The sequence below is a fragment of the Phyllobates terribilis genome, unplaced genomic scaffold (assembly GCF_046119375.1).
Source record: "Phyllobates terribilis strain yellow unplaced genomic scaffold, ASM4611937v1 Scaffold_1__5_contigs__length_1240528914, whole genome shotgun sequence".
In the NCBI taxonomy this organism is placed as follows: domain Eukaryota; kingdom Metazoa; phylum Chordata; class Amphibia; order Anura; family Dendrobatidae; genus Phyllobates; species Phyllobates terribilis.
This window is the reverse complement of record NW_027362761.1, coordinates 618720747-618748645: the sequence shown is the minus strand read 5'-3', so window position 1 is coordinate 618748645 and position 27899 is coordinate 618720747. Positions and strand designations below refer to the sequence as shown.

General features: G+C 55.2%; 1 protein-coding gene across 1 annotated transcript in view; it reads left to right on the top strand.

The window, feature by feature from the left end:
* The window catches only part of LOC141154020 (uncharacterized), a gene marked incomplete at its 5' end in the record, with an annotated part of 178194 nt that overhangs the window by 106137 nt on the left and 44158 nt on the right, over window positions 1-27899 (top strand). The window contains 5 exons of the mRNA XM_073639444.1: window positions 609-800; window positions 1196-1387; window positions 18470-18503; window positions 21613-21737; window positions 22513-22565. Coding sequence (XP_073495545.1) covers window positions 609-800; window positions 1196-1387; window positions 18470-18503; window positions 21613-21737; window positions 22513-22565 — 596 coding nt within the window. The remainder of the gene's footprint in view (window positions 1-608; window positions 801-1195; window positions 1388-18469; window positions 18504-21612; window positions 21738-22512; window positions 22566-27899) is intronic.

The following is a 27899-nucleotide window of genomic DNA, read 5'->3' as shown; positions in this document are numbered from 1 at the left end:
CCATGCACAGGATTCATCATTTGATCCATAATAGGGAGGCACTCAGGAGGAACCTACCTGTATATGTTCCTAATGGATGGATGGATTGAGTGCTAGTTATGTCAGAAGAAAAAAAAAATACTAAAATTCAAAACTATCCAGAATATTTATAATGGTGCAAAAATGGTGGAGTAATATTCCAGATCTTCAGGGGAATCAGCAGTGAACGAGCTCCTGTCTCACCTAATAGATATAAACTGTACTATGTAAAATACATTTTGGCAGAGAACTCCTACAGATTTAGCTGCAATAACGATCTGTCCGCGTGCCGTAGTCTGCTCCATTTCATCCAGTCGCATACATCTTGTTAGGAGGTGACGGAGTTGTAGCTGTTTCCCTTTTTTCCCCACTATGGAGCTCATGGTCCAGTAATCCTTTTTGAGTTTAGTTGTAGCCCTCAACCATTATGTATCTGACAAAAGTATCAGAGACCCACAGACGCCTGCTTCTAGGTAATTTTGGAATTAGCTCACAATTTGATTCCAACATGTAGGAATCATGATCTGTTGCCTCCTCATTTCTCTCCCCAAATCTCCTGACTTTGTCCTCACTTTCCTTCCCCACTCCAGGTGTTTGTCCCATAACCGCTCCATGGACGGATATCGTGGATTTCTCACCCAAAATCACAGAGATTGAAGTTGACCAAGCAGTGGAGGTGTCCTGCCAAAGGCGGTATCAGCAGAAGAACATCACACTGCAGTGTAGAGAGGCGTCTGGAGAGTTTGTCCTGTCCCCGCAGAGTGATGGCGATTATTGTGTCGGTAGGGGCGGCTCAAGTGTGTTATTAGTTTTCTTTTTATTTTATGCCTTTTCATAAAAGAACAATCAGAGGGTTATAAACTGTTATTTCCTAATAGCACCTTACAGGCTGATTTGGAAATGACAACCATACACTGCAGGCTACATTCAGAGAACTAGAACATTTCATGGCTAAATATCTTTAATACTACATTTCAGGGATGATTTCGTATTTCATTGGTATCTATAAAAAAGGTGCAAATGTCGTAAAAATATTCAGCTGCCTTCAGGGGGCGCTCTTGACTTATGGATTTCTATAGCACCCCTTGACCTCCCTAATAGGCCTGTCTACTCACTTCTAGCTGTTTTCTGTCACCCTGTGTTCCTCTCCTGATGGTTTTGATCTTTCTGTCACCAGGTGTTTGTCGTAAGGCGCCTCCGTGGTCGCACGTTGTGGATTTCCCGGAGAACTTTACAGAGATTGCTGTGAATGGTTCTGTGCTCGTCTACTGTCCGCAGAGCTATGGGGGGATGACGTTCAGGCTGCAGTGTCAGGAGGAGTCCGGGGAGTTTCTCCTGTCTGAGGCAGATGGCCCAGTCTCGTGTGTCGGTGGGTTCGGTTCTGATCTACTGTATCTTTATTCAGGAATGTTTTAACAAGATTTTTTTCTGATGCAATTTGGCCAATTACAAGGTAACAGGTTTATTCATCACTGAAGAAATGGCTCCTCACTTCTGTTAGGTACATAGATACACTGCTCAAAAAAATAAAGGGAACACTTACACAGAATGTAGCTCCAAGTAAATCAAACTTCTGTGAAATCAAACTGTCCACTTAGGAAGCAACACTGATTGACAATCAATTTCACATGCTGTTGTGCAAATGGAAAAGACAATAGATGGAAATTATTGGCAATTATCAAGACACCCTCAATAATGGAGTGGTTCTGCAGGTGGGGACCACAGACCACATCTCAGTACCAATGCTTTCTGGCTGATGTTTTGGTCACTTTTGAATGTTGGTTGAGCTTTCACACTCATGGTAGCATGAGATGGACTCTACAACCCACAGAAGTTGCTCAGGTAGTGCAGCTCATCCTGGATGGCACATCAATGCGAGCTGTGGCACGAAGGTTTGCTGTGTCTGTCAGCGTAGTGTCCAGAGGCTGGAGGCGCTACCAGGAGACAGGCCAGTACACCAGGAGACGTGGAAGAGGCCGTAGGAGGGCAACAACCCAGCAGCAGGACCGCTACCTCTGCCTTTGTGCAAGGAGGAACAGGAGGAGCACTGCCACAGCCCTGCAAAATGACCTCCAGCAGGCCACAAATGTGCATGTGTCTGCACAAACGGTTAGAAACCGACTCCATGAGGGTGGTATGAGGGCCACAGATGGGGGTTGTGCTCACAGCCCAACACCGTGCAGGACGCTTGGCATTTGCCACAGAACCCCAGGATTGGCAAAGTCGCCACTGGCGTCCTGTGCTCTTCACAGATGAAAGCAGGTTCACACAGAGCAGATGTGACAGACGTGACAGAGTCTGGAGATGCCGTGGAGAGAGATCTGCTGCCTGCAACATCCTTCAGCTTGACCGGTTTGGCAGTGGGTCAGTAATGGTGTGGGGTGGCATTTCTTTGGAGGGCTGCACAGCCCTCCATGTGCTCGCCAGAAGTAGCATGACTGCCATTAGGTACCGAGATGAGATCCTCAGACCCCTTGTGAGACCATATGCTGGTGCGGTTGGCCCTGGGTTCCTCCTAATGCAGGACAATGCCAGACCTCATGTGGCTGGAGTGTGTCAGCAGTTCCTGCAAGATGAAGGCATTGAAGCTATGGACTGGCCCGCCCATTCCCCAGACCTGAATCCGACTGAGCACATCTGGGACATCATGTCTCGCTCCATCCACCAACGTCACGTTGCACCACAGACTGTCCAGGAGTTGGCGGATGCTTTAGACCAGGTCTGGGAGGAGATCCCACAGGAGACCATCCGCAACCTCATCAGGAGCATGCCCAGGCGTTGTAGGGAGGTCATACAGGCACGTGGAGGCCACACACAATACTGAGCCTCATCAGGAGCATGCCCAGGCATTGTAGGGAGGTCATACAGGCACGTGGAGGCCACACACAATACTCAGCCTCATCAGGAGCATGCCCAGGCATTGTAGGGAGGTCATACAGGCACGTGGCGGCCACAAACAATACTGAGCCTCATCAGGAGCATGCCCAGGCGTTGTTGGGAGGTCATATAGGCACGTGGAGGCCACACACAATACTCAGCCTCATCAGGAGCATGCCCAGGCATTGTAGGGAGGTCATACAGGCACGTGGAGGCCACACACAATACTCAACCTCATCAGGAGCATGCCCAGGTGTTGTAGGGAGGTCATACAGGCACGTGGAGGCCACACACAATACTCAGCCTCATCAGGAGCATGCCCAGGCGTTCTAGGGAGGTCATACAGGCACGTGGAGGCCACACACAATACTCAGCCTCATCAGGTGCATGCCCAGGCGTTGTATGGAGGTCATACAGGCATATGGAGGCCACACACAATACTCAGCCTCATCAGGAGCATGCCCAGGCGTTGTAGGGAGGTCATACAGGCACGTGGAGGCCACACACAATACTCAGCCTCATCAGGAGCATGCCCAGGCATTGTAGGGAGGTCATACAGGCACGTGGAGGCCACACACAATACTCAGCCTCATCAGGAGCATGCCCAGGCGTTGTAGGGAGGTCATACAGGCACGTGGAGGCCACACACAATACTCAACCTCATCAGGAGCATGCCCAGGCATTGTAGGGAGGTCATACAGGCACGTGGAGGCCACACACAATACTGAGCCTCATCAGGAGCATGCCCAGGCGTTGTAGGGAGGTCATACAGGCACGTGGAGGCCACACACAATACTCAGCCTCATCAGGAGCATGCCCAGGCGTTGTAGGGAGGTCATACAGGCACGTGGAGGCCACACACAATACTGAGCCTCATCAGGAGCATGCCCAGGCGTTGTAGGGAGGTCATACAGGCACATGGAGGCCACACACAATACTCAGCCTCATCAGGAGCATGCCCAGGCGTTGTAGGGAGGTCATACAGGCACGTGGAGGCCACACACAATACTCAGCCTCATCAGGAGCATGCCCAGGCGTTGTAGGGAGGTCATACAGGCACGTGGAGGCCACACACAATACTGAGCCTCATCAGGAGCATGCCCAGGCGTTGTAGGGAGGTCATACAGGCACGTGGAGGCCACACACAATACTCAGCCTCATCAGGAGCATGTCTAGGCATTGTAGGGAGGTTATACAGGCACGTGGAGGCCACACACAATACTCAGCCTCATCAGGAGCATGCCCAGGCGTTGTAGGGAGGTCATACAGGCACGTGGAGGCCACACACAATACTCAGCCTCATCAGGAGCATGCCCAGGCATTGTAGGGAGGTCATACAGGCACGTGGAGGCCACACACAATACTCAGCCTCATCAGGAGCATGCCCAGGCGTTGTAGGGAGGTCATACAGGCACGTGGAGGCCACACACAATACTCAGCCTCATCAGGAGCATGCCCAGGCGTTGTAGGGAGGTCATACAGGCACGTGGAGGCCACACACAATACTGAGCCTCATCAGGAGCATGCCCAGGCGTTGTAGGGAGGTCATACAGGCACGTGGAGGCCACACACAATACTCAGCCTCATCAGGAGCATGCCCAGGCGTTGTAGGGAGGTCATACAGGCACGTGGAGGCCACACACAATACTCAGCCTCATCAGGAGCATGCCCAGGCGTTGTAGGGAGGTCATACAGGCAAGTGGAGGCCACACACAATACTCAGTCTCATCAGGAGCATGCCCAGGCGTTGTAGGAATGTCATACTGGCACGTGGAGGCCACACACAATACTCAGCCTCATCAGGAGCATGCCCAGGCGTTGTAGGGAGGTCATACAGGCACATGGAGGCCACACACAATACTCAGCCTCATCAGGAGCATGCCCAGGCTTTGTAGGGAGGTCATACAGGCACGTGGAGGCCACACACAATACTCAGCCTCATCAGGAGCATGCCCAGGCGTTGTAGGGAGGTCATACAGGCACGTGGAGGCCACACACAATACTCAGCCTCATCAGGAGCATGCCCAGGCATTGTAGGGAGGTCATACAGGCACGTGGAGGCCACACACAATACTCAGCCTCATCAGGAGCATGCCCAGGCGTTGTAGGGAGGTCATACAGGCACGTGGAGGCCACACACAATACTCAACCTCATCAGGAGCATGCCCAGGCATTGTAGGGAGGTCATACAGGCACGTGGAGGCCACACACAATACTGAGCCTCATCAGGAGCATGCCCAGGCGTTGTAGGGAGGTCATACAGGCACGTGGAGGCCACACACAATACTCAGCCTCATCAGGAGCATGCCCAGGCGTTGTAGGGAGGTCATACAGGCACGTGGAGGCCACACACAATACTGAGCCTCATCAGGAGCATGCCCAGGCGTTGTAGGGAGGTCATACAGGCACATGGAGGCCACACACAATACTCAGCCTCATCAGGAGCATGCCCAGGCGTTGTAGGGAGGTCATACAGGCACGTGGAGGCCACACACAATACTCAGCCTCATCAGGAGCATGCCCAGGCGTTGTAGGGAGGTCATACAGGCACGTGGAGGCCACACACAATACTGAGCCTCATCAGGAGCATGCCCAGGCGTTGTAGGGAGGTCATACAGGCACGTGGAGGCCACACACAATACTCAGCCTCATCAGGAGCATGTCTAGGCATTGTAGGGAGGTTATACAGGCACGTGGAGGCCACACACAATACTCAGCCTCATCAGGAGCATGCCCAGGCGTTGTAGGGAGGTCATACAGGCACGTGGAGGCCACACACAATACTCAGCCTCATCAGGAGCATGCCCAGGCATTGTAGGGAGGTCATACTGTAGCACCCTGAGGATTCGGCTGCTACAGGAGTATTGCACCTCAACCCAGAGGTGTGATATTCCACTCCCGGGTAAGGAAGGAGTGTGGAACTGAGCTCAGATAGACTGCATGCACTACATACATCCCATTCCAGAGGAGCAGGCCGACGGCACTCCCACTTAGAAATGTGCAGGTGCGACCGAGCCTGTTCCTGGCTGGAGTGGGAGGGGGGAGGAACATCCCATGTAGTGTAGGGGCAGATAGGGGGAGCAGTCTGGGTAGTGGTAGGAGCTCATTGGGTGCTGGTCACCTGAGCTCACACATAGAGGGCTATATAAGGTGGGCACCATCAAAGATCAGGGTCAGACGCAGAGGAGCCTGTCAGACGCAGAGGACAAGTCAGATGCAGAGAGTCAGAAGGAGAGAACAAGTCTTCTGCAGAGGAAGTCAGCCTGCAGCAAGGGAGCAGAGCAGACCTGAGCCTGAAGAGTGAGAGAGTGGAGTACAGAAAGACCCAGAGGGGGACAAAGAAGGGACCCAAGAACCCAAATCAGATCACCGGGTGAGGAGTCAGCAGAAGGGTACCGGAACCCAAGCTGGTGGGGGTAAAGACATTCCCCAGCCAGAGACCGGAGACCGTGGGCAGAGTCTGTCACGGTCACCCACTACATTCACCCTGAAGGCACACCACATGGAGGGTCAGGGAACCTGAGGCCAAAGGTTGCCCAACAGAAGGCCCGAGGGAGCTGGATTTAGGTGAATCACTGGTGGGGACGGCTGAAGGAAGGACAGAGGGAGAGCTCAGGGCCACGCTCCGGACTTGTTTGGGGGTTGGCCGGATCCAGGACCTGGTGGACGCAGCACGGCTCGGGAGGTCACTTGGAGCTAGAGTGACCAGGAACATCTGCAGTAAGTAAAGACCCTTAACTGCACTACCCGAGTCTGTCATCATTACCGGCTGCACCGCACCACCACAACCCCCATCCTCTGCGCCTGTCCCCTCTGAGGCTATACCCCTCCCGTTGGGGGTTATCCCACCAAGCTGCGCATCCACCATCAGCCTCAGCGGACCCTGCTGCAGCGGCGGCCACAGTGACCGCATCACAACGGGTGGCGTAGTCGACACAACGAACTTTAATAACATCAGTAAGGACTGCCACATAACACTTAGCTTGACGCCCTGGGCACGGGACCGGGTCACAGCCGCTCGGAGACTACAACCCCCCCCCCCATCTGATCCGGTGCCGGGTATTCCCCTCACAAAGGAATATGTCCCAGGGGGCGCGTCAACTTTGGCGTAGTCGGCAGGATTACGTGCCCGCAACACCCGGGTACTGCGTGCCTGAAGAAAAGTGCAAGTTTACCTCAGAAAGAAGTCTCCCGCCGGTTCCGGAGGGTCCACGCCATCGGACTCCATCACCAGTCGTTTCCCGCCGATTGTCCGCCATTTCCAGCTTGTTCCCGCCATCTGCAGAGTTTCCCGCCACTGGGAAGCGATTCCCGCCAAAACCGCAGATTTCCCGCCTTGGAAGAGCAGCGGACGCCATTATGGGCGTGCCAAAGGAGAGCAAGAGGCAACCTCCCATCGTGGGCCGGGACAGAAAATGGCGCCAAAAGTGGAAACCGCCCCCACCAACAGAGACTGTGATGCTGGAGGTGTCTGTCAGCGTGAAAGAACTCCCCCTGGAGCTGACAGTCACCGAGTTGCCCCGGGACCGCCCTCGAAGTGGGAGGAGACGAAAGAAAAGAGCAAAGATGGGTGTCGCTTGGAGCAGTGTAGAACGAGCGCACCCGGAGGCAAGAGGTCTAATGAGGAGTAGCGGAGAAGCTCACCCGGAGTCGAGGAGAGAAAGAGTGGACCCGGGAATGGAGCGGCAGCAGAGCAGCACCGGCCCGCTGGCCAGGAGCCTGCTGGAGGAAGAAGGAGGAGAGCAGAGCAGCACCGGCCCGCTGGCCAGGAGCCTGCCGGAAGCAGAGCAGAGCAGCACCGACCCGATGGTCAGGAGCCTGCTGGAGTCAACAACCCCGCTAGGCTTAGCGGAGATCCTGGCGCAGCTTCCCCGAGATCGGGAGTGCGCGCGGAGTGCCCTGGAGGGCCTCGCGGGAAGGATGGCCCGAGTGCAGAGGGAGATCCTGGCGGAGTGGGGCCGGGAGATGGCCCAGCAAGCTGGAACCTGTCCACCTAACCCGCTCCCTTGGAAGAAGACATCGACTGCCTCTGCGGATGACGCGGGAGGACCCAAGGCCGGAGACGGCGCAGAAGAGGGAGCGAGACGCATGGCAGCAGGTAAGGGGGATGCCTATACCCCATACCGGAAGACCGCTTACCTGCCCCAGCTCCCCGTCGCAGAGCCCGAAGGTCCCCCGGCCGTACCCGAGACCGCCATGACACCGCCACCGACTAGGCCCCGACCGGAAGCCGCCGTCGCGACCCCGATGACGTCACGCATCGTGACCCGGAGCGTGGCGCCGGAAGAGGAGCCTCCGGCCTGGTCACAGGGCCTAGCATTTCCGGGCGCCGCATCCAAAGCAGAGCCATCTACCTCCGCGGAGCCTCCGGCCTGGTCGCAAGGCCAGGTAACCCAGGGCGCCGCCGTCCTAACGGTGCCCTTCACCTTCCAGGTGCCCCAGGCCTGGCCGCAAGGCCTGGGCAACCCGGGCGCCACCACCACCGCGCCCGCGCCCGTAATACCTAGGGTGCCACATCTGGGAGAGGACCCCTTCAGCCAGCTAACGTGGCCGGACGGTCGGCCTTTCATCTGGCCCGAAGGATTCTTGGAGCTGGAGCGGCAGAAGCAACTAGGTCCCCTGTGTGAGCCCCTAATCCCGGCTCCGAAGCCCGTGACTCGGGTCTCGCCTCCACTCGAGGAAGCCCAGTTCGTGTGGGACCCCACGGGAGAAGATTTGATGGGGTTCACCGGAGAGACTCGGGCAGCTGCAGCAGCGCGCACAGAGTGTTGCCGTCAACAGCTGGCAGAGTTCAAGAGAGAGCGGGAGGAGAGGCAGGCCAAAGAGCAATGGGCCCAGACCCGCAGCGCGGAGCAAAAGAGTCGGACCAGAAGGGACCCCCGTGCAGCAGATCGTCCCCGTACCATCGGGACGGTAATAAAGTTTAATGCGCAGCATGGGTGGGGCTTCATAAGGGACCGGAACACCATGGGTGACGTCTTCGTTACACGACGGGACGTCGAGTCCCACCTGCCAGAGGGTCACAAAGGCCGTGACCTCTACGTCGGTGATGAGGTAACGTTCACCCGGCACAAGTGTGCCAAGGGACCTTACGCCCTCCACGTGCATCGATTGACGGAGGAGGAGTTGCGGTGCGAGGAGGAGGAGCAAGAGGACCCGGACGGGTCTGAAGAAACCACCAGCCGTAAGATAAGAGCAGGAGGCAGACGCCGTTGAGTGCGGCAGAGCAGGAGACTGTATATAGTTGCCTGTCGGGGCACAGTGAATCGGAACTGAAACTGAAACTGGAACTGTTGTTGCTGCTAAAATAGTCCCCGTTGGGACCAGCGAACTGTTACCTGTAACCCTTTCCATACCAGGCTGAGGACTGTGAGCAGCCATCCCTTTCCCTTTACCTGGCCGGGGACTGAGAACGGCCAAAACTTCCCTGTACATAGTTGCGCTTGCTAAAGCGCCCCCTACCGGTTTTATTTGGGAAACTGTTTTACAAAAGACTGTCGCACTCTACCTGGTCACGAGTTGCACGGTGACCAGAGAAACAGAAGAGAGAAAGAGACGACGAGAATGTTGTTTACCTGAAAAAGTTTATATATATATTTATATAGTATTTCGTATAATATTTAATATGTTTTACATGTTTATAAAAATGTTGTATGTTTTGGTGTTTTTTGTCTTTGCAGCCCGAGGACGTGCTGTGATTTACCAGGGGGGAATGTAGCACCCTGAGGATTCGGCTGCTACAGGAGTATTGCACCTCAACCCAGAGGTGTGATATTCCACTCCCGGGTAAGGAAGGAGTGTGGAACTGAGCTCAGATAGACTGCATGCACTACATACATCCCATTCCAGAGGAGCAGGCCGACGGCACTCCCACTTAGAAATGTGCAGGTGCGACCGAGCCTGTTCCTGGCTGGAGTGGGAGGGGGGAGGAACATCCCATGTAGTGTAGGGGCAGATAGGGGGAGCAGTCTGGGTAGTGGTAGGAGCTCATTGGGTGCTGGTCACCTGAGCTCACACATAGAGGGCTATATAAGGTGGGCACCATCAAAGATCAGGGTCAGACGCAGAGGAGCCTGTCAGACGCAGAGGACAAGTCAGATGCAGAGAGTCAGAAGGAGAGAACAAGTCTTCTGCAGAGGAAGTCAGCCTGCAGCAAGGGAGCAGAGCAGACCTGAGCCTGAAGAGTGAGAGAGTGGAGTACAGAAAGACCCAGAGGGGGACAAAGAAGGGACCCAAGAACCCAAATCAGATCACCGGGTGAGGAGTCAGCAGAAGGGTACCGGAACCCAAGCTGGTGGGGGTAAAGACATTCCCCAGCCAGAGACCGGAGACCGTGGGCAGAGTCTGTCACGGTCACCCACTACATTCACCCTGAAGGCACACCACATGGAGGGTCAGGGAACCTGAGGCCAAAGGTTGCCCAACAGAAGGCCCGAGGGAGCTGGATTTAGGTGAATCACTGGTGGGGACGGCTGAAGGAAGGACAGAGGGAGAGCTCAGGGCCACGCTCCGGACTTGTTTGGGGGTTGGCCGGATCCAGGACCTGGTGGACGCAGCACGGCTCGGGAGGTCACTTGGAGCTAGAGTGACCAGGAACATCTGCAGTAAGTAAAGACCCTTAACTGCACTACCCGAGTCTGTCATCATTACCGGCTGCACCGCACCACCACAACCCCCATCCTCTGCGCCTGTCCCCTCTGAGGCTATACCCCTCCCGTTGGGGGTTATCCCACCAAGCTGCGCATCCACCATCAGCCTCAGCGGACCCTGCTGCAGCGGCGGCCACAGTGACCGCATCACAACGGGTGGCGTAGTCGACACAACGAACTTTAATAACATCAGTAAGGACTGCCACATAACACTTAGCTTGACGCCCTGGGCACGGGACCGGGTCACAGCCGCTCGGAGACTACAACCCCCCCCCCCATCTGATCCGGTGCCGGGTATTCCCCTCACAAAGGAATATGTCCCAGGGGGCGCGTCAATACAGGCACGTGGAGGCCACACACAATACTCAGCCTCATCAGGAGCATGCCCAGGCGTTGTAGGGAGGTCATACAGGCACGTGGAGGCCACACACAATACTCAGCCTCATCAGGAGCATGCCCAGGCGTTGTAGGGAGGTCATACAGGCACGTGGAGGCCACACACAATACTGAGCCTCATCAGGAGCATGCCCAGGCGTTGTAGGGAGGTCATACAGGCACGTGGAGGCCACACACAATACTCAGCCTCATCAGGAGCATGCCCAGGCGTTGTAGGGAGGTCATACAGGCACGTGGAGGCCAAACACAATACTCAGCCTCATCAGGAGCATGCCCAGGCGTTGTAGGGAGGTCATACAGGCAAGTGGAGGCCACACACAATACTCAGTCTCATCAGGAGCATGCCCAGGCGTTGTAGGAATGTCATACTGGCACGTGGAGGCCACACACAATACTCAGCCTCATCAGGAGCATGCCCAGGCGTTGTAGGGAGGTCATACAGGCACGTGGAGGCCACACACAATACTGAGCCTCATCAGGAGCATGCCCAGGCGTTGTAGGGAGGTCATACAGGCACGTGGAGGCCACACACAATACTCAGCCTCATCAGGAGCATGTCTAGGCATTGTAGGGAGGTTATACAGGCACGTGGAGGCCACACACAATACTCAGCCTCATCAGGAGCATGCCCAGGCGTTGTAGGGAGGTCATACAGGCACGTGGAGGCCACACACAATACTCAGCCTCATCAGGAGCATGCCCAGGCATTGTAGGGAGGTCATACAGGCACGTGGAGGCCACACACAATACTCAGCCTCATCAGGAGCATGCCCAGGCGTTGTAGGGAGGTCATACAGGCACGTGGAGGCCACACACAATACTCAGCCTCATCAGGAGCATGCCCAGGCGTTGTAGGGAGGTCATACAGGCACGTGGAGGCCACACACAATACTGAGCCTCATCAGGAGCATGCCCAGGCGTTGTAGGGAGGTCATACAGGCACGTGGAGGCCACACACAATACTCAGCCTCATCAGGAGCATGCCCAGGCGTTGTAGGGAGGTCATACAGGCACGTGGAGGCCAAACACAATACTCAGCCTCATCAGGAGCATGCCCAGGCGTTGTAGGGAGGTCATACAGGCAAGTGGAGGCCACACACAATACTCAGTCTCATCAGGAGCATGCCCAGGCGTTGTAGGAATGTCATACTGGCACGTGGAGGCCACACACAATACTCAGCCTCATCAGGAGCATGCCCAGGCGTTGTAGGGAGGTCATACAGGCACGTGGAGGCCACACACAATACTCAGCCTCATCAGGAGCATGCCCAGGCTTTGTAGGGAGGTCATACAGGCACGTGGAGGCCACACACAATACTCAGCCTCATCAGGAGCATGCCCAGGCGTTGTAGGGAGGTCATACAGGCACGTGGAGGCCACACACAATACTCAGCCTCATCAGGAGCATGCCCAGGCATTGTAGGGAGGTCATACAGGCACGTGGAGGCCACACACAATACTGAGCCTCATCAGGAGCATGCCCAGGCATTGTAGGGAGGTCATACAGGCACGTGGAGGCCACACACAATACTCAGCCTCATCAGGAGCATGCCCAGGCGTTGTAGGGAGGTCATACAGGCACGTGGAGGCCACACACAATACTCAGCCTCATCAGGAGCATGCCCAGGCGTTGTAGGGAGGTCATACAGGCACGTGGAGGCCACACACAATACTCAGCCTCATCAGGAGCATGCCCAGGCGTTGTAGGGAGGTCATACAGGCACGTGGAGGCCACACACAATACTCAGCCTCATCAGGAGCATGCCCAGGCGTTGTAGGGAGGTCATACAGGCACGTGGAGGCCACACACAATACTCAGCCTCATCAGGAGCACACCCAGGCGTTGTAGGGAGGTCATACAGGCACGTGGAGGCCACATGACGCACCCCCTGGGCCATATTCTTTTAGGGGGAATATCCGGAGCCGGATCAGATGGGAGTTGTAGTCTTCCGAGTGGCTGTGACCCGGTCCGTGCCCAGGGTGTCAAACTCAGTTGTATGTGGCAGTCCTACAGATGTTATTAAGTTCTTTATTGTCGACTACGCCACCCGTTGTATTGCGGTCACTATGGCCGCCGCTGCAGCAGGGTCCGCTGAGGCTGATGGTGTAGGTGCAGCTTGTGATGGTATAACCCCCAACGGGTGGGGTATAGCCTCAGGGGGTCAGGTGCAGAGGATGGGGGTTGTGGTGGTGCAGCATAGGTGTTAAATGAAGACAGAGTCGGGTTGTGCAGTTTAGGGTGTTTACTCACTGCTGATGTTCCGGTCACTCCAGCTTCAAGTGACCTCCCGAGCCGTGCTGCATCCACCAGGTCCTGGATCCAGCCAACCCCCAAGCGAGTCCGGAGCGTGACCCTGAGCTCTCCTTCTGTCCTTTCTCTGGCCGTCCCCACTATTGATCCACCCAGGTCCAGCTCCCTCGGGCCTTCTGTTGGGAGACCCTTGGCCTTGGGTTCCCTGACCCTCCACGTGGTATGCCTTCGGGGTGGATGTGGTGGGTGGCCGTGGCAGACGCTGCCCACGGCCTCCGGTCTCTGGCTAGGGTGTGTTTTTGCCCCCACCAGCTTGGGTTCCGGTACCCTGATGCCGACTCTTCACCCGCTGATGGACTTTGGGTTCTCAGAGTTCCTTTTCTGTTTCCCCCTCTGGGTCTTTCTGGCTTTCTCCTCTCTCTCTCTCTGGGGCTGCTCTGCTCCTCTTCCTCTGCTCTGCTCTGACAAAAGGATGACAGACTGACCCTGTTCTTTGATGGTGCCCACCTTATATACTCCCTCTATGTGTGAGCTCAGGTGACCAGCACCCAATGAGCTCCTATCTTTACCCAGGCTGCTCCCCCTATCTGCCCCTACACTACTTGGGATGTTCCACCCCCCTCCCACTCCAGCCAGGAACAGACTCGGTCGTACCTGCACATTTCTAAGTGGGAGTACCGTCGGTCTGCTCCTCGGAAATGGGATGTGTGTAGTGCATGCAGCCTACCGAGCTCAGGTCCACACTCCATCCTTACCCGGGAGTGGAATATCACACCTCTGGGTTGAGGTGCAATACCCCTGTAGCAGCCGAATCCTCAGGGTGCTACATTCCCCCCTGGTAAATCACAGCACGTCCTCGGGCTGTAAGACATAAACAACACAAAAATTTTTTTCATATCAACAACATCGTATAAACATATAAAATAACATACATTAGCAGCAAAACATTCTTATAAAACATTCTCGTCGCCTCTGGCTCCTCCTCCGGTCACTGTACAACGTGTGACCGGGTAAAGTGCGACAGTCTTTGGAACTCGTGGCTTTCCTATAAAACCGGTAGGGGGCGCTTTAGGACGCGCAACTATTTACAAGGGATATGGCCGCTCTCAGTCCTCGGCCAGGTATTAGGGAGGAATGACCGCTCTCAGTCCTCGGTCAGTGGGATTTAGGGAAATACGGGTAACAGTTCACACTTGCTGGTCCCAACGGGGACTATATTAGCAACAGTAACAATTTCAGTTCACAGTGCCCCGACGGGCAACTATATACAGCTTCTACTTCGCTGTACTTAACGACGGCGTCCTCCTGCTCTTGCTTTATGGTTACCTTTAACTCTAGTTTCAGACCCGTCCGGGTCCTCTTGTTCTTCCTCCTCACACCGCAGCTCTTCCTCCGTCAGGCGATGCACATGGAGGGCGTAGGGTCCTTTGGCACACTTGTGCCGGGTGAAGGTGACCTCGTCCCCGATGTAAAGGTCACGACCTCTGTGTCCCTCCGGTAGGTGGGACTCAACGTCTCTCCTGGTTACGAAGACGTCGCCTAGGGTGTGGTGGTCTCGGATGAACCCCACCCATGCTGCATGTTAAACTTTATCACAGTCCCGGTGGTGCGGGGACTATGCGCTGCACGGGGGTCTCTCCTGGCCCGGCTCTTCTGCTCCGCGCTCCTTATTTGAGCTTGCTGTTCCCGGACCCGCCTCTCTCTCCGCTCCCTCTCAAAGTCCTCGAGCTGTTGGCGGCAGCACTCAGCACGCTCCGCTGCAGCTGCCCGAGTTTCTTGAGTGAACCCCATAAGATCTTCTCCGGTGGGGTCCCACTCAAACTGCGCTTCCGCTAGCGGGGGCGAGATCCTCTTCACGGGCTTTGGAGCCGGGATCAGGGGTTCATCCAGGGGTCTCTCTCTCCGGAGTCGGGGATGGTGGAACTCCGGTGGCCATATAAATGGCTGCCCATCCGGGCACGTATGCTGGGCGTACAGGTCCTCTCCCAGATGCGGCACTCTTGGTCTTATGGGCGCGGTGGTGTTAGCGCCCGGGTTGCCCGGGCCTTGCGGCCAGGCCTGGGGTATCTGGAAGGTAAAGGGCACCGTAAGGACGGCGGCGCCCTGGGCTACTTGGCCCTGCGACCAGGCCGGGGGCTCCGCGGAGGTAGGGGGCGCTGTTGGTATTGCGGCGCCCGGGGGTACTAGGCCTTGCGACCAGGCTGGTGGTACTTCCTGCTTGGTCACGCTCGGGGTCGAGGCGTGTGACGTCACAGGGGTCGCGGCTCCCGTTTGAGGCCTAGTCTGCGGCGGTGACGTTGCAGCGACGGGCACGGCAGGATAGACTTCGGGCTCTGCGACGGGGAGCTGGGGCAGGTACACGGTTTCCCGGTTTGGGGTATAGACGTCCCCTTTACCTGCCTCCACTCGTTCGGCTCCCTTCTCGGCGCCGTCTCCGGCCTTCAGTCCTCCTGCGCCATCCTCAGAGGCGGTCTGTCTCCTCGTCTCGGGTGGCGTGCTCCGCTGACGAGTTCTTGTCTGCTGGACCATCTCACGGCTCCATTCTGCTAACGTCTCTCGCTGCACCCGGGCCATCCTCCTTGCGAGGCCCTCCAGAGCGGTCTGTGCACACTCCCGGTCTCGGGGGAGCTGTGCTAGGACCTCCACTAGGCCTAGTGGGGTCGTTGTTTCCAGCAGGCTCCTGACCAACGGGCCGGTGCTGCTCTGCTCTCCTACTGTTGTCTCCAGCAGGCTCCTGGCCAGCGGGCCGGTGCTGCTCTGCTCTCCCTCCTCGGTTTCTAGCAGGCTCCTGGCCAACGGGCCGGTGCTGCTCTGCTTTCTCGCCATCTCCGGGCAAGCTCCTCCGATATTCTTCTCCAGGCTTCTTGCCTCCGGGTGCGCTCGCTCCAGACTGCTCCAAGCGGCACCCATCTTTGTTCTCTCCTTTCGTCTCCTCCCCCCTCGAGGGCGGTCCCGGGGCCACTTGGTGACTGTCAGCTCCAGGGGCTGTTCTTTCACGCTGACAGACACCTCTAGCATCACAGTCTCTGTTGGTGGGGGCGGTTTCCACTTTTGGCGCCATTTTCGGTCCTGGCCCACGATGGGAGGTGGCCTCTCGCCACCCTCTGGCACGCCCATAATGGCGTCCGCTCTTCCAAGGCGGGAAACCTTTGGAAATGGCGGGAATCGCTTCCCCTTGGCGGGAAACTCTGCAGATGGCGGGAAAACGCTGTTAATGGCGGACAACCGGCTGGAATCGACTGGTGATGGGGTCCGATGGCGGGGACCCTCCGGAACCGGCAGGAGACTTCTTTTTGAGGTAAACTCATTCTTTTCTTCAGGCACGCAGTACCCGGGTGTTGTGGGCACGTAATCCTGCCGACTACGCCAAAGTTGACGCACCCCCTGGGCCATATTCTTTTAGGGGGAATATCCGGAGCCGGATCAGATGGGAGTTGTAGTCTTCCGAGTGGCTGTGACCCGGTCCGTGCCCAGGGTGTCAAACTCAGTTGTATGTGGCAGTCCTACAGATGTTATTAAGTTCTTTATTGTCAACTACGCCACCCGTTGTATTGCGGTCACTATGGCCGCCGCTGCAGCAGGGTCCGCTGAGGCTGATGGTGTAGGTGCAGCTTGTGATGGTATAACCCCCAACGGGTGGGGTATAGCCTCAGGGGGTCAGGTGCAGAGGATGGGGGTTGTGGTGGTGCAGCATAGGTGTTAAATGAAGACAGAGTTGGGTTGTGCAGTTTAGGGTGTTTACTCACTGCTGATGTTCCGGTCACTCCAGCTTCAAGTGACCTCCCGAGCCGTGCTGCATCCACCAGGTCCTGGATCCAGCCAACCCCCAAGCGAGTCCGGAGCGTGACCCTGAGCTCTCCTTCTGTCCTTTCTCTGGCCGTCCCCACTATTGATCCACCCAGGTCCAGCTCCCTCGGGCCTTCTGTTGGGAGACCCTTGGCCTTGGGTTCCCTGACCCTCCACGTGGTATGCCTTCGGGGTGGATGTGGTGGGTGGCCGTGGCAGACGCTGCCCACGGCCTCCGGTCTCTGGCTAGGGTGTGTTTTTGCCCCCACCAGCTTGGGTTCCGGTACCCTGATGCCGACTCTTCACCCGCTGATGGACTTTGGGTTCTCAGAGTTCCTTTTCTGTTTCCCCCTCTGGGTCTTTCTGGCTTTCTCCTCTCTCTCTCTCTGGGGCTGCTCTGCTCCTCTTCCTCTGCTCTGCTCTGACAAAAGGATGACAGACTGACCCTGTTCTTTGATGGTGCCCACCTTATATACTCCCTCTATGTGTGAGCTCAGGTGACCAGCACCCAATGAGCTCCTATCTTTACCCAGGCTGCTCCCCCTATCTGCCCCTACACTACTTGGGATGTTCCACCCCCCTCCCACTCCAGCCAGGAACAGACTCGGTCGTACCTGCACATTTCTAAGTGGGAGTACCGTCGGTCTGCTCCTCGGAAATGGGATGTGTGTAGTGCATGCAGCCTACCGAGCTCAGGTCCACACTCCATCCTTACCCGGGAGTGGAATATCACACCTCTGGGTTGAGGTGCAATACCCCTGTAGCAGCCGAATCCTCAGGGTGCTACACACACACAATACTCAGCCTCATCAGGAGCATGCCCAGGCGTTGTAGGGAGGTCATACAGGCACGTGGAGGCCACACACAATACTCAGCCTCATCAGGAGCATGCCCAGGCGTTGTAGGGAGGTCATACAGGCACGTGGAGGCCACACACAATACTCAGCCTCATTGTGACTTGTGTTAAGGACATTACATCAAAGTTGGATCAGCCTGTAGTGTTTTTTCCACTGTAATTTTGGGGGTGACTCCACATCCAGGCCTCCATTGGTTAATAAATGTGATTTCCATTGATGATTTTTGTGTGATTTTGTTGTCAGCACATTCAGCTTCTACAGAACAAAGTATTCAATGAGAAGATTTCATTCATTCACATCTAGGAGGGGGGATTTCAGGGGTCCCGATATTATTTGAGCAGTGTATAAGCAATCCAGGAATGCGCTGGGCTGACTACCACGCTGCTTCTCTGTATTCTGCTGTTGTGGCTGAGCCTCCCACCTGGCAGCTTCCTGCTTCCTGTAGAGCTATTCCCAGCCAATCACCTCTGGCCCCGCCTGCAATGGGCGGAGTCTTCTCACTGCCTGTGAAATGCTGCGCTGCTGCACAAGGCACAGTCTGCTCCTCTCCGGGGCTCTGAGCTAATATCGGACCCTCATGGGTAACATGGAGCTCAGGCCATGAACCTGACACTGCTTTACTGTTTGTCCTACAGATAACAAGACGTCAACGCTGACCAATCAAGCAAGGTGAGGGTCCGCCAGTGTCCGCCATGTCATCCATGTAATCCAGACCTAGAATATTAGAATCCACTGTTCTATAATAATCACTCCCTGCCTCCAGTGATTGTGCTGGTGATGAGAGCCGCTCTGCTACTCATCATTCATTCCCTGGGTTATCAGTCATCATGGATAGAAGTGTCCACTGAGTGGATGTATGGATGATGGCGGGAAGGAAGAAGGGATCGACAGTAAATCCAGTGACATGGACAGATGGCTGGCTTAGAGAAATGCAAATCAGTTTGTAATAAATCGAATTCATTACAAATTTTCTAAAAATTTGTGTTTGTCATAATCCAAATTAGACAGGATTCGATTCACACAAATCAGGCAAAGTGACATCCGGTGGTCCGCCATTGTGCACTCTTCTTTAAAGGACAAGGAAAAAGTTAAAGAATCATTAAAGATGATACTCACCTGTCCTAAGGTTACCCCTCGGCTTACCCACCTTTGAAGCTTCCCATTCTCTGATCTCTTCGCATTGGTCTTCTGATAAGTCTACGGTCTGGATCTTCTACAGCTGATAAGCACTCACATGATTGTGTGGGGTGGTGGACATTATGAAGGTGCACCCAATGTGATGACAGGAGGTCTCACCAGCAGAGGAAGATCCGGACCAATAAAGCTCTGAAAAATGATTCACAGCGAGTGGATGACTGAGCAGGAAGCTGCTGTGGCAGTCCAGGGAATGGGCGAGCCTAGGACAGGGGAAGGGCAAGCCTAGGACATGGGAGGGGCGAGCCTAGGACAGGGGAAGGGCGAGTCTAGGACAGGGGAGGGGCGAGCCTAGGACAGGGGAAGGGCGAGTCTAGGACAGGGGAGGGGCGAGCCTAGGACATGGGAGGGGTGACCCTAGGACAGGGGAAGGGCAAGCCTAGGACAGGGGAGGGGCGAGCCTAGGACAGGGGAGGGGCGAGCCTAGGACAGGGGAAGGGCGAGTCTAGGACAGGGGAGGGGTGAGCCTAGGACAGGGAAGGGGTAAGGCTAGGACAGGGGAGGGGTGACCCTAGGACAGGGGAAGGGCAAGCCTAGGAAAGGGGAGGGGCGAGCCTAGGATAGGAGAGGGGTGACCCTAGGACAGGGGAGGGGCAAGCCTAGGACAGGGGAGGGGCGAGCCTAGGACAGGGGAGGGGTGAGCCTAGGACAGGGAAGGGGTAAGGCTAGGACAGGAGAGGGGTGACCCAAGGACAGGGGAAGGGCAAGCCTAGGAAAGGGGAGGGGCGAGCCTAGGATAGGAGAGGGGTGACCCTAGGACAGGGGAGGGGTGAGCCTAGGACAGGGAAGGGGTAAGGCTAGGACAGGAGAGGGGCGACCCTAGGACAGGGGAAGGGCAAGCCTAGGAAAGGGGAGGGGCGAGCCTAGGATAGGAGAGGGGTGACCCTAGGACAGGGGAGGGGCGAGCCTAGGACAGGGGAAGGGCGAGTCTAGGACAGGGGAGGGGCGAGCCTAGGACAGGGAAGGGGTAAGGCTAGGACAGGAGAGGGGCGACCCTAGGACAGGGGAAGGGCAAGCCTAGGACAGGGGAAGGGCGAGCCTAGGACAGGGGAGAGGCGAGCCTAGGAAAGGGGAGGGGCGAGCCTAGGACAGGGGAAGGATGAGCCTAGGACAGGGGAGCGGTGACCCTAGGACAGGGGAGGGGTGACCCTAGGACAGAGGAAGGGTGACCCTAGGACAGGGGAAGGGCGAGCCTAGGACAGGGGAGAGGCGAGCCTAGGAAAGGGGAGGGGCGAGCCTAGGACAGTGGAAGGACGAGCCTAGGACAGGGGAGGGGTGAGCCTAGGACAGGGGAGGGTGACCCTAGGACAGGGGAAGGACGATCCTAGGATAGGGGAGGGGTGAGCCTAGGATAGGGGAGGGGTGACCCTAGGACAGGGGAAGGGCGAGCCTAGGATAGGGGAGGGGCGAGCCTAGGAAAGGGGAGGGGCGAGCCTAGGACAGGGGAAGGACGAGCCTAGGTCAGGGGAGGGGTGAGCCTAGGACAGGGGAAGAGCGAACCTAGGACTGGGGAGGGGTGACCCTAGGACAGGGGAAGGGTGAGCCTAGGACAGGGGAGGGGGCGAGCCTAGGACAAGGGAGGGGCGACCCTAGGACAGGGGAGGGGTGACCCTAGGACAGGGGAAGGGCGAGCCTACGACAGGGGAAGGGCGAGCCTAGGACAGGGGAGGGGTGACCCTAGGACAGGGGAAGGGCGAGCCTAGGACAGGGGAGGGGCGAGCCTAGGACAAGGGAGGGGCGACCCTAGGACAGGGGAGGGGTAACCCTAGGACAGGGGATGGGTGAGCCTACGACAGGGGAGGGGTCAGCCTAGGACAGGGGAAGGGCGAGCCTACGACAGGGGAAGGGCGAGCCTAGGACAGGGGAGGGGTGAGCCTAGGACAGGGGAGGGGCGAGCCTAGGACAGGAGAGGGCCGAGCCTAGGACAGGGGAAGGGCAAGCTTTGTACAGGGGAAGGGCGACCCTAGGACAGGAGAGGGCCGAGCCTAGGATAGGGGAGGGGCGGGCCTAGGACAGGGGAGGGCCGAACCTAGGACAGGGGAGCGCCGAGCCTAGGACAGGGGAAGGGCGAGCCTAGGAAAGGGGAGGGCCGAGCCTAGCACAGGGGAAGGGCGAGACTAGGATAGGGGAGGGGCGAGTCTAGGACAGGGGGTATAATCTTTTATTATTTTAACCCTTTCATTATGCTTTGGGTTCTGGAGAGACATGGCAAAATAAACGTCTTTAGGGGCAGATTTGATTTGGATCTGAATTGAATTCTCCCGGCTGATTCAAGCAAATCTTGGTGATACGAATTTTGACACATTTACTCATCTTCTGTCATGGCGAATGTAGGGATGATAATAAGGTGAATTGAGGAAGAACAATGAATAAGGAGAGCTGTAGGTTAGAAATTCATGGGTGAAGCGATGTAAGAAGGGTGGGGGATGAATGGATGGACCAGATTGTCAAATAGATCGACAAATTGCTGGATAAATGATTGAATGGATGGGAAATGGATGCCGGGATCAACCCACCCTCAATGCATTCCAGGCTAATATCTCCAGTAAAATCCTCCTGCCCCTTGTCTCGATTTATTCTTCAGCTCATTACTGACGTCCTCCTTTGGATTCGTGGTGCCATTTTTTCTGAAGCTGGCGGCCCTCCTGGTGTCATTGATGGGGAAGATCTCCTGGATATTACTCAGAAGACTATGGATTTACAGAGAAGGTGCTGAATATTGTTACATTGATGATGTAAACCATTGCATAGGATTTATTTATGGTGGTGACACAGTATATTCCACCACTGCTGCCACAACAGTTACAACTGTATGCACATGGCCAGTGGGTAGACCGCGACAACTGATGAACAAGTTATAGGAAATGTTTCATCATCTGGTGACAGTAGATGACCGCATCACTGCAGGTACTGACACTGTGACACTCGCATTCATAGAATCATAGAATGGTAGAGTTGGAAGGGACCTCCAGGGTCATCTGGTCCAACCCCCTGCTCAAAGCAGGATTCACTAGATCATCTCAGACAGATGTCTGTCCAGCCTCTGTTTGAAGATGTCCATTGAAGGGGAACTCACCACCTCTCGTGGCCGCCTGTTCCACTCATTAATCACCCTAACTGTCATACAGTGTCTTCTAATATCTAATCTGTGTCTCCTCCCATTTAGTTTCATCCCATTGCTTCTAGTCTTTCCTTGTGCAAATGAGAATAAAGATGATCCTTCTACAATGTGACAGCCCTTCAGATATTTGTAGACAGCTATTAAGTCTCCTCTCATTCACTTTTCCATGTCTGCCACCGCGGCACAGCATAACCTAAGCTATTTGATTATTTGATTTTCAGACCTGGACGTAGGTCTGCTGGTTATAATAGTGCAGGTAAACCTGCGTATTGTGGCAGGAGCTGCCATCACCATCTGCAGCCGGACACGTGCCATCCAGACTGCTCCTGCCACATTCATTTACATCCTTTTTTTTCCCCACAGAACTTGAACAGCGGAGATCACTCCAGGGGAAAAATGCCAACATCCAGCAGAAGGTAAGAAGTCTACATCACTGAGTGCAGCAGCTTCTTCCTTCCATCACTGAGTGCAGCAGCCTCCATCATGCTTTCATTACTGAGTGCAGCAGGTTCTTACCTCCATCACTGAGTGCAGCAGCTTCTTCCCTCCATCACTGAGTGCAGCAGTTTCTTTCCTCCATCACTGAGTGCAGCAGCCTCCATCATGCTTTCATTACTGAGTGCAGCAGCTTCTTCCCTCCATCACGGAGTGCAGCAGTTTCTTTCCTCCATCACTGAGTGCAGCAGCTTCCATCCTGCTTTCATTACTAAGTGCAGCAATTTCTTCCCTCCATCACTGAGTGCAGCAGCTTCTTTCCTCCATCACTGAGTACAGCAGCTTCTTCCTTCCATCACTGAGTGCAGCAGCTTCCATCCTCCTTTCATCACTGAGTGCAGCAGCTTCTTCCCTCCATCAGAGTGCAGCAGTTTCTTTCCTCCATCACTGAGTGCAGCAGCCTCCATCCTGCTTTCGTTGCTAAGTGCAGCAGCTTCTTCCCTCCATCACTGAGTGCAGCAGCTTCTTTCCTCCATCACTGACTGCAGCAGCTTCTTGCCTCCATCACTGAGTGCAGCAGCTTCCATCCTCCTTTCATCACTGAGTGCAGCAGCTTCTTCCCTCCATCACTGAGTGCAGCAGCTTCTTCCCTCCATCACTGAGTGCAGCAGCTTCTTTCCTCCATCACTGAGTGCAGCAGCTTCTTTCCTCCATCACTGAGTGCAGCAGCTTCTTTCCTCCATCACTGAGTGCAGCAGCTTCTTCCCTCAATCACTGAGTGCAGCTGCTTCCATCCTCCTTTCATCACTGAGTGCAGCAGCTTCTTCCTTCCATCACTGAGTGCAGCAGCTTCTTCCTTCCATCACTGAGTGCAGCAGCTTCTTTCCTCCATCACTAAGTGCAGCAGCTTCTTTCCTCCATCACTGAGCGCAGCAGCTTCTTCCCTCCATCACTGAGTGCAGCTGCTTGCATCCTCCTTTCATCACTGAGTGCAGCAGCTTCTTCCTTCCATCACTGAGTGCAGCAGCTTCTTCCTACCATCACTGAGTGCAGCAGCTTCTTTCCTCCATCACTGAGTGCAGCAGCTTCTTCCCTCCATCACTGATCGCAGCAGCTTCTTCCCTCCATCACTGATCGCAGCAGCTTCTTCCCTCCATCACTGAGTGCAGCTGCTTCCATCCTCCTTTCATCACTGAGCGCAGCAGCTTCTTCCCTCCATCACTGATCGCAGCAGCTTCTTTCCTCCATCACTGAGTGCAGCAGCTTCTTCCCTCCATCACTGAGTGCAGCTGATTCCATCCTCCTTTCATCACCGAGCGCAGCAGCTTCTTCCCTCCATCACTGAGTGCAGCAGCTTCTTCCCTCTATCACTGAGTGCAGCAGCTTCCATCCTCCTTTCATCTCTGAGTGCAGCAGCTTCTTCCCTCCATCACTGAGTGCAGCAGCTTCTTCCCTCCATCACCGAGCGCAGTAGCTTCTTCCCTCCATCACCGAGCGCAGTAGCTTCTTCCCTCCATCACTGAGTGCAGCAGCTTCTTCCCTCCATCACTGAGTGCAGCAGTTTCTTTCCTCCATCACTGAGTGCAGCAGCTTCCATCCTCCTTTCATCACTGAATGCAGCAGCTTCTTCCTTCCATCACTGAGTGCAGCAGCTTTTTTCTTCCATCACTGAGTGCAGCAGCTTATTCCCTCCATCACTGAGAGCAGCAGCTTCTTCCCTCCATCTCTGAGTGCAGCAGCTTCTTTCCTCCATCACTGAGTGCAGCAGCTTCTTCCCTCCATCACTGGGAGCAGCAGCTTCTTTTCTCCATCACTGAGTGCAGCAGCTTCTTTCTTCCCTCCATCACTGAGTGCAGCTGCTTCCATCCTCCTTTCATCACTGAGTGCAGCAGCTTCTTCCCTCCATCACTGAGTGCAGCAGTTTCTTCCCTCCATCACTGAGTGCAGCAGCTTCTTCCCTCCATCACTGAGTGCAGCAGCTTCTTCCCTCCATCACTGAGTGCAGCAGCTTCTTCCCTCCATTACTGAGTGCAGCAGCCTCCATCCTGCTTTCATTACTGAGTGCAGCAGGTTCTTACCTCCATCACTAAGTGCATCTGCTTCTTCCCTCCATCACTGAGTGCAGCAGCTTCTTCCCTCCATTACTGAGTGCAGCAGCTTCTTTCCTCCATTACTGAGTACAGCAGCCTCCATCATGCTTTCATTACTGAGTGCAGCAGCTTCTTCCCTCCATCACTGAGCGCAGCAGCTTCTTCCCTCCATCACTGAGTGCAGCAGCTTCTTCCCTCCATCACTGAGTGCAGCAGCTTCTTCCCTCCATCACTGATCGCAGCAGCTTCTTCCCTCCATCACTGATCGCAGCAGCTTCTTCCCTCCATCACTGAGTGCAGCAGCTTCCATCCTGCTTTCATTACTAAGTGCAGCAGTTTCTTCCCTCCATCACTGAGTGCAGCAGTTTCTTCCCTCCATCACTGAGTGCAGCAGCTTCTTTCCTCCATCACTGAGTGCAGCAGCTTCTTCCCTCCATCACTGAGTGCAGCAGCTTCCATCCTCCTTTCATCACTGAGTGCAGCAGCTTCTTCCTTCCATCACTGAGTGCAGCAGCTTCTTTCTTCCATCACTGAGTGCAGCAGCTTCTTTCCTCCATCACTGAGTGCAGCAGCTTCTTTCCTCCATCACTGAGTGCAGCAGCCTCCATCATGCTTTCATTACTGAGTGCAGCAGGTTCTTACCTCCATCACTGAGTGCAGCAGCTTCTTCCCTCCATCACTGAGTGCAGCAGTTTCTTTCCTCCATCACTGAGTGCAGCAGCTTCCATCCTGCTTTCATTACTAAGTGCAGCAGTTTCTTCCCTCCATCACTGAGTGCAGCAGCTTCTTTCCTCCATCACTGAGTACAGCAGCTTCTTCCTTCCATCACTGAGTGCAGCAGCTTCCATCCTCCTTTCATCACTGAGTGCAGCAGCTTCTTCCTTCCATCACTGAGTGCAGCAGCCTCCATCATGCTTTCATCACTGAGTGCAGCAGGTTCTTACCTCCATCACTGAGTGCAGCAGCTTCTTCCCTCCATCACTGAGTGCAGCAGTTTCTTTCCTCCATCACTGAGTGCAGCAGCCTCCATCATGCTTTCATTACTGAGTGCAGCAGCTTCTTCCCTCCATCACGGAGTGCAGCAGTTTCTTCCCTCCATCACTGAGTGCAGCAGCTTCTTCCTTCCATCACTGAGTGCAGCAGCTTCCATCCTCCTTTCATCACTGAGTGCAGCAGCTTCTTCCCTCCATCAGAGTGCAGCAGTTTCTTTCCTCCATCACTGAGTGCAGCAGCCTCCATCCTGCTTTCGTTGCTAAGTGCAGCAGCTTCTTCCCTCCATCACTGAGTGCAGCAGCTTCTTTCCTCCATCACTGAGTGCAGCAGCTTCTTGCCTCCATCACTGAGTGCAGCAGCTTCCATCCTCCTTTCATCACTGAGTGCAGCAGCTTCTTCCCTCCATCACTGAGTGCAGCAGCTTCTTCCCTCCATCACTGAGTGCAGCAGCTTCTTTCCTCCATCACTGAGTGCAGCAGCTTCTTTCCTCCATCACTGAGTGCAGCAGCTTCTTTCCTCCATCACTGAGTGCAGCAGCTTCTTCCCTCAATCACTGAGTGCAGCTGCTTCCATCCTCCTTTCATCACTGAGTGCAGCAGCTTCTTCCTTCCATCACTGAGTGCAGCAGCTTCTTTCCTCCATCACTAAGTGCAGCAGCTTCTTTCCTCCATCACTGAGCGCAGCAGCTTCTTCCCTCCATCACTGAGTGCAGCTGCTTGCATCCTCCTTTCATCACTGAGTGCAGCAGCTTCTTCCTTCCATCACTGAGTGCAGCAGCTTCTTCCTACCATCACTGAGTGCAGCAGCTTCTTTCCTCCATCACTGAGTGCAGCAGCTTCTTCCCTCCATCACTGATCGCAGCAGCTTCTTCCCTCCATCACTGATCGCAGCAGCTTCTTCCCTCCATCACTGAGTGCAGCTGCTTCCATCCTCCTTTCATCACTGAGCGCAGCAGCTTCTTCCCTCCATCACTGATCGCAGCAGCTTCTTTCCTCCATCACTGAGTGCAGCAGCTTCTTCCCTCCATCACTGAGTGCAGCTGATTCCATCCTCCTTTCATCACCGAGCGCAGCAGCTTCTTCCCTCCATCACTGAGTGCAGCAGCTTCTTCCCTCTATCACTGAGTGCAGCAGCTTCCATCCTCCTTTCATCTCTGAGTGCAGCAGCTTCTTCCCTCCATCACTGAGTGCAGCAGCTTCTTCCCTCCATCACCGAGCGCAGTAGCTTCTTCCCTCCATCACCGAGCGCAGTAGCTTCTTCCCTCCATCACTGAGTGCAGCAGCTTCTTCCCTCCATCACTGAGTGCAGCAGTTTCTTTCCTCCATCACTGAGTGCAGCAGCTTCCATCCTCCTTTCATCACTGAATGCAGCAGCTTCTTCCTTCCATCACTGAGTGCAGCAGCTTTTTTCTTCCATCACTGAGTGCAGCAGCTTATTCCCTCCATCACTGAGAGCAGCAGCTTCTTCCCTCCATCTCTGAGTGCAGCAGCTTCTTTCCTCCATCACTGAGTGCAGCAGCTTCTTCCCTCCATCACTGGGAGCAGCAGCTTCTTTTCTCCATCACTGAGTGCAGCAGCTTCTTTCTTCCCTCCATCACTGAGTGCAGCTGCTTCCATCCTCCTTTCATCACTGAGTGCAGCAGCTTCTTCCCTCCATCACTGAGTGCAGCAGTTTCTTCCCTCCATCACTGAGTGCAGCAGCTTCTTCCCTCCATCACTGAGTGCAGCAGCTTCTTCCCTCCATCACTGAGTGCAGCAGCTTCTTCCCTCCATTACTGAGTGCAGCAGCCTCCATCCTGCTTTCATTACTGAGTGCAGCAGGTTCTTACCTCCATCACTAAGTGCATCTGCTTCTTCCCTCCATCACTGAGTGCAGCAGCTTCTTCCCTCCATTACTGAGTGCAGCAGCTTCTTTCCTCCATTACTGAGTACAGCAGCCTCCATCATGCTTTCATTACTGAGTGCAGCAGCTTCTTCCCTCCATCACTGAGCGCAGCAGCTTCTTCCCTCCATCACTGAGTGCAGCAGCTTCTTCCCTCCATCACTGAGTGCAGCAGCTTCTTCCCTCCATCACTGATCGCAGCAGCTTCTTCCCTCCATCACTGATCGCAGCAGCTTCTTCCCTCCATCACTGAGTGCAGCAGCTTCCATCCTGCTTTCATTACTAAGTGCAGCAGTTTCTTCCCTCCATCACTGAGTGCAGCAGTTTCTTCCCTCCATCACTGAGTGCAGC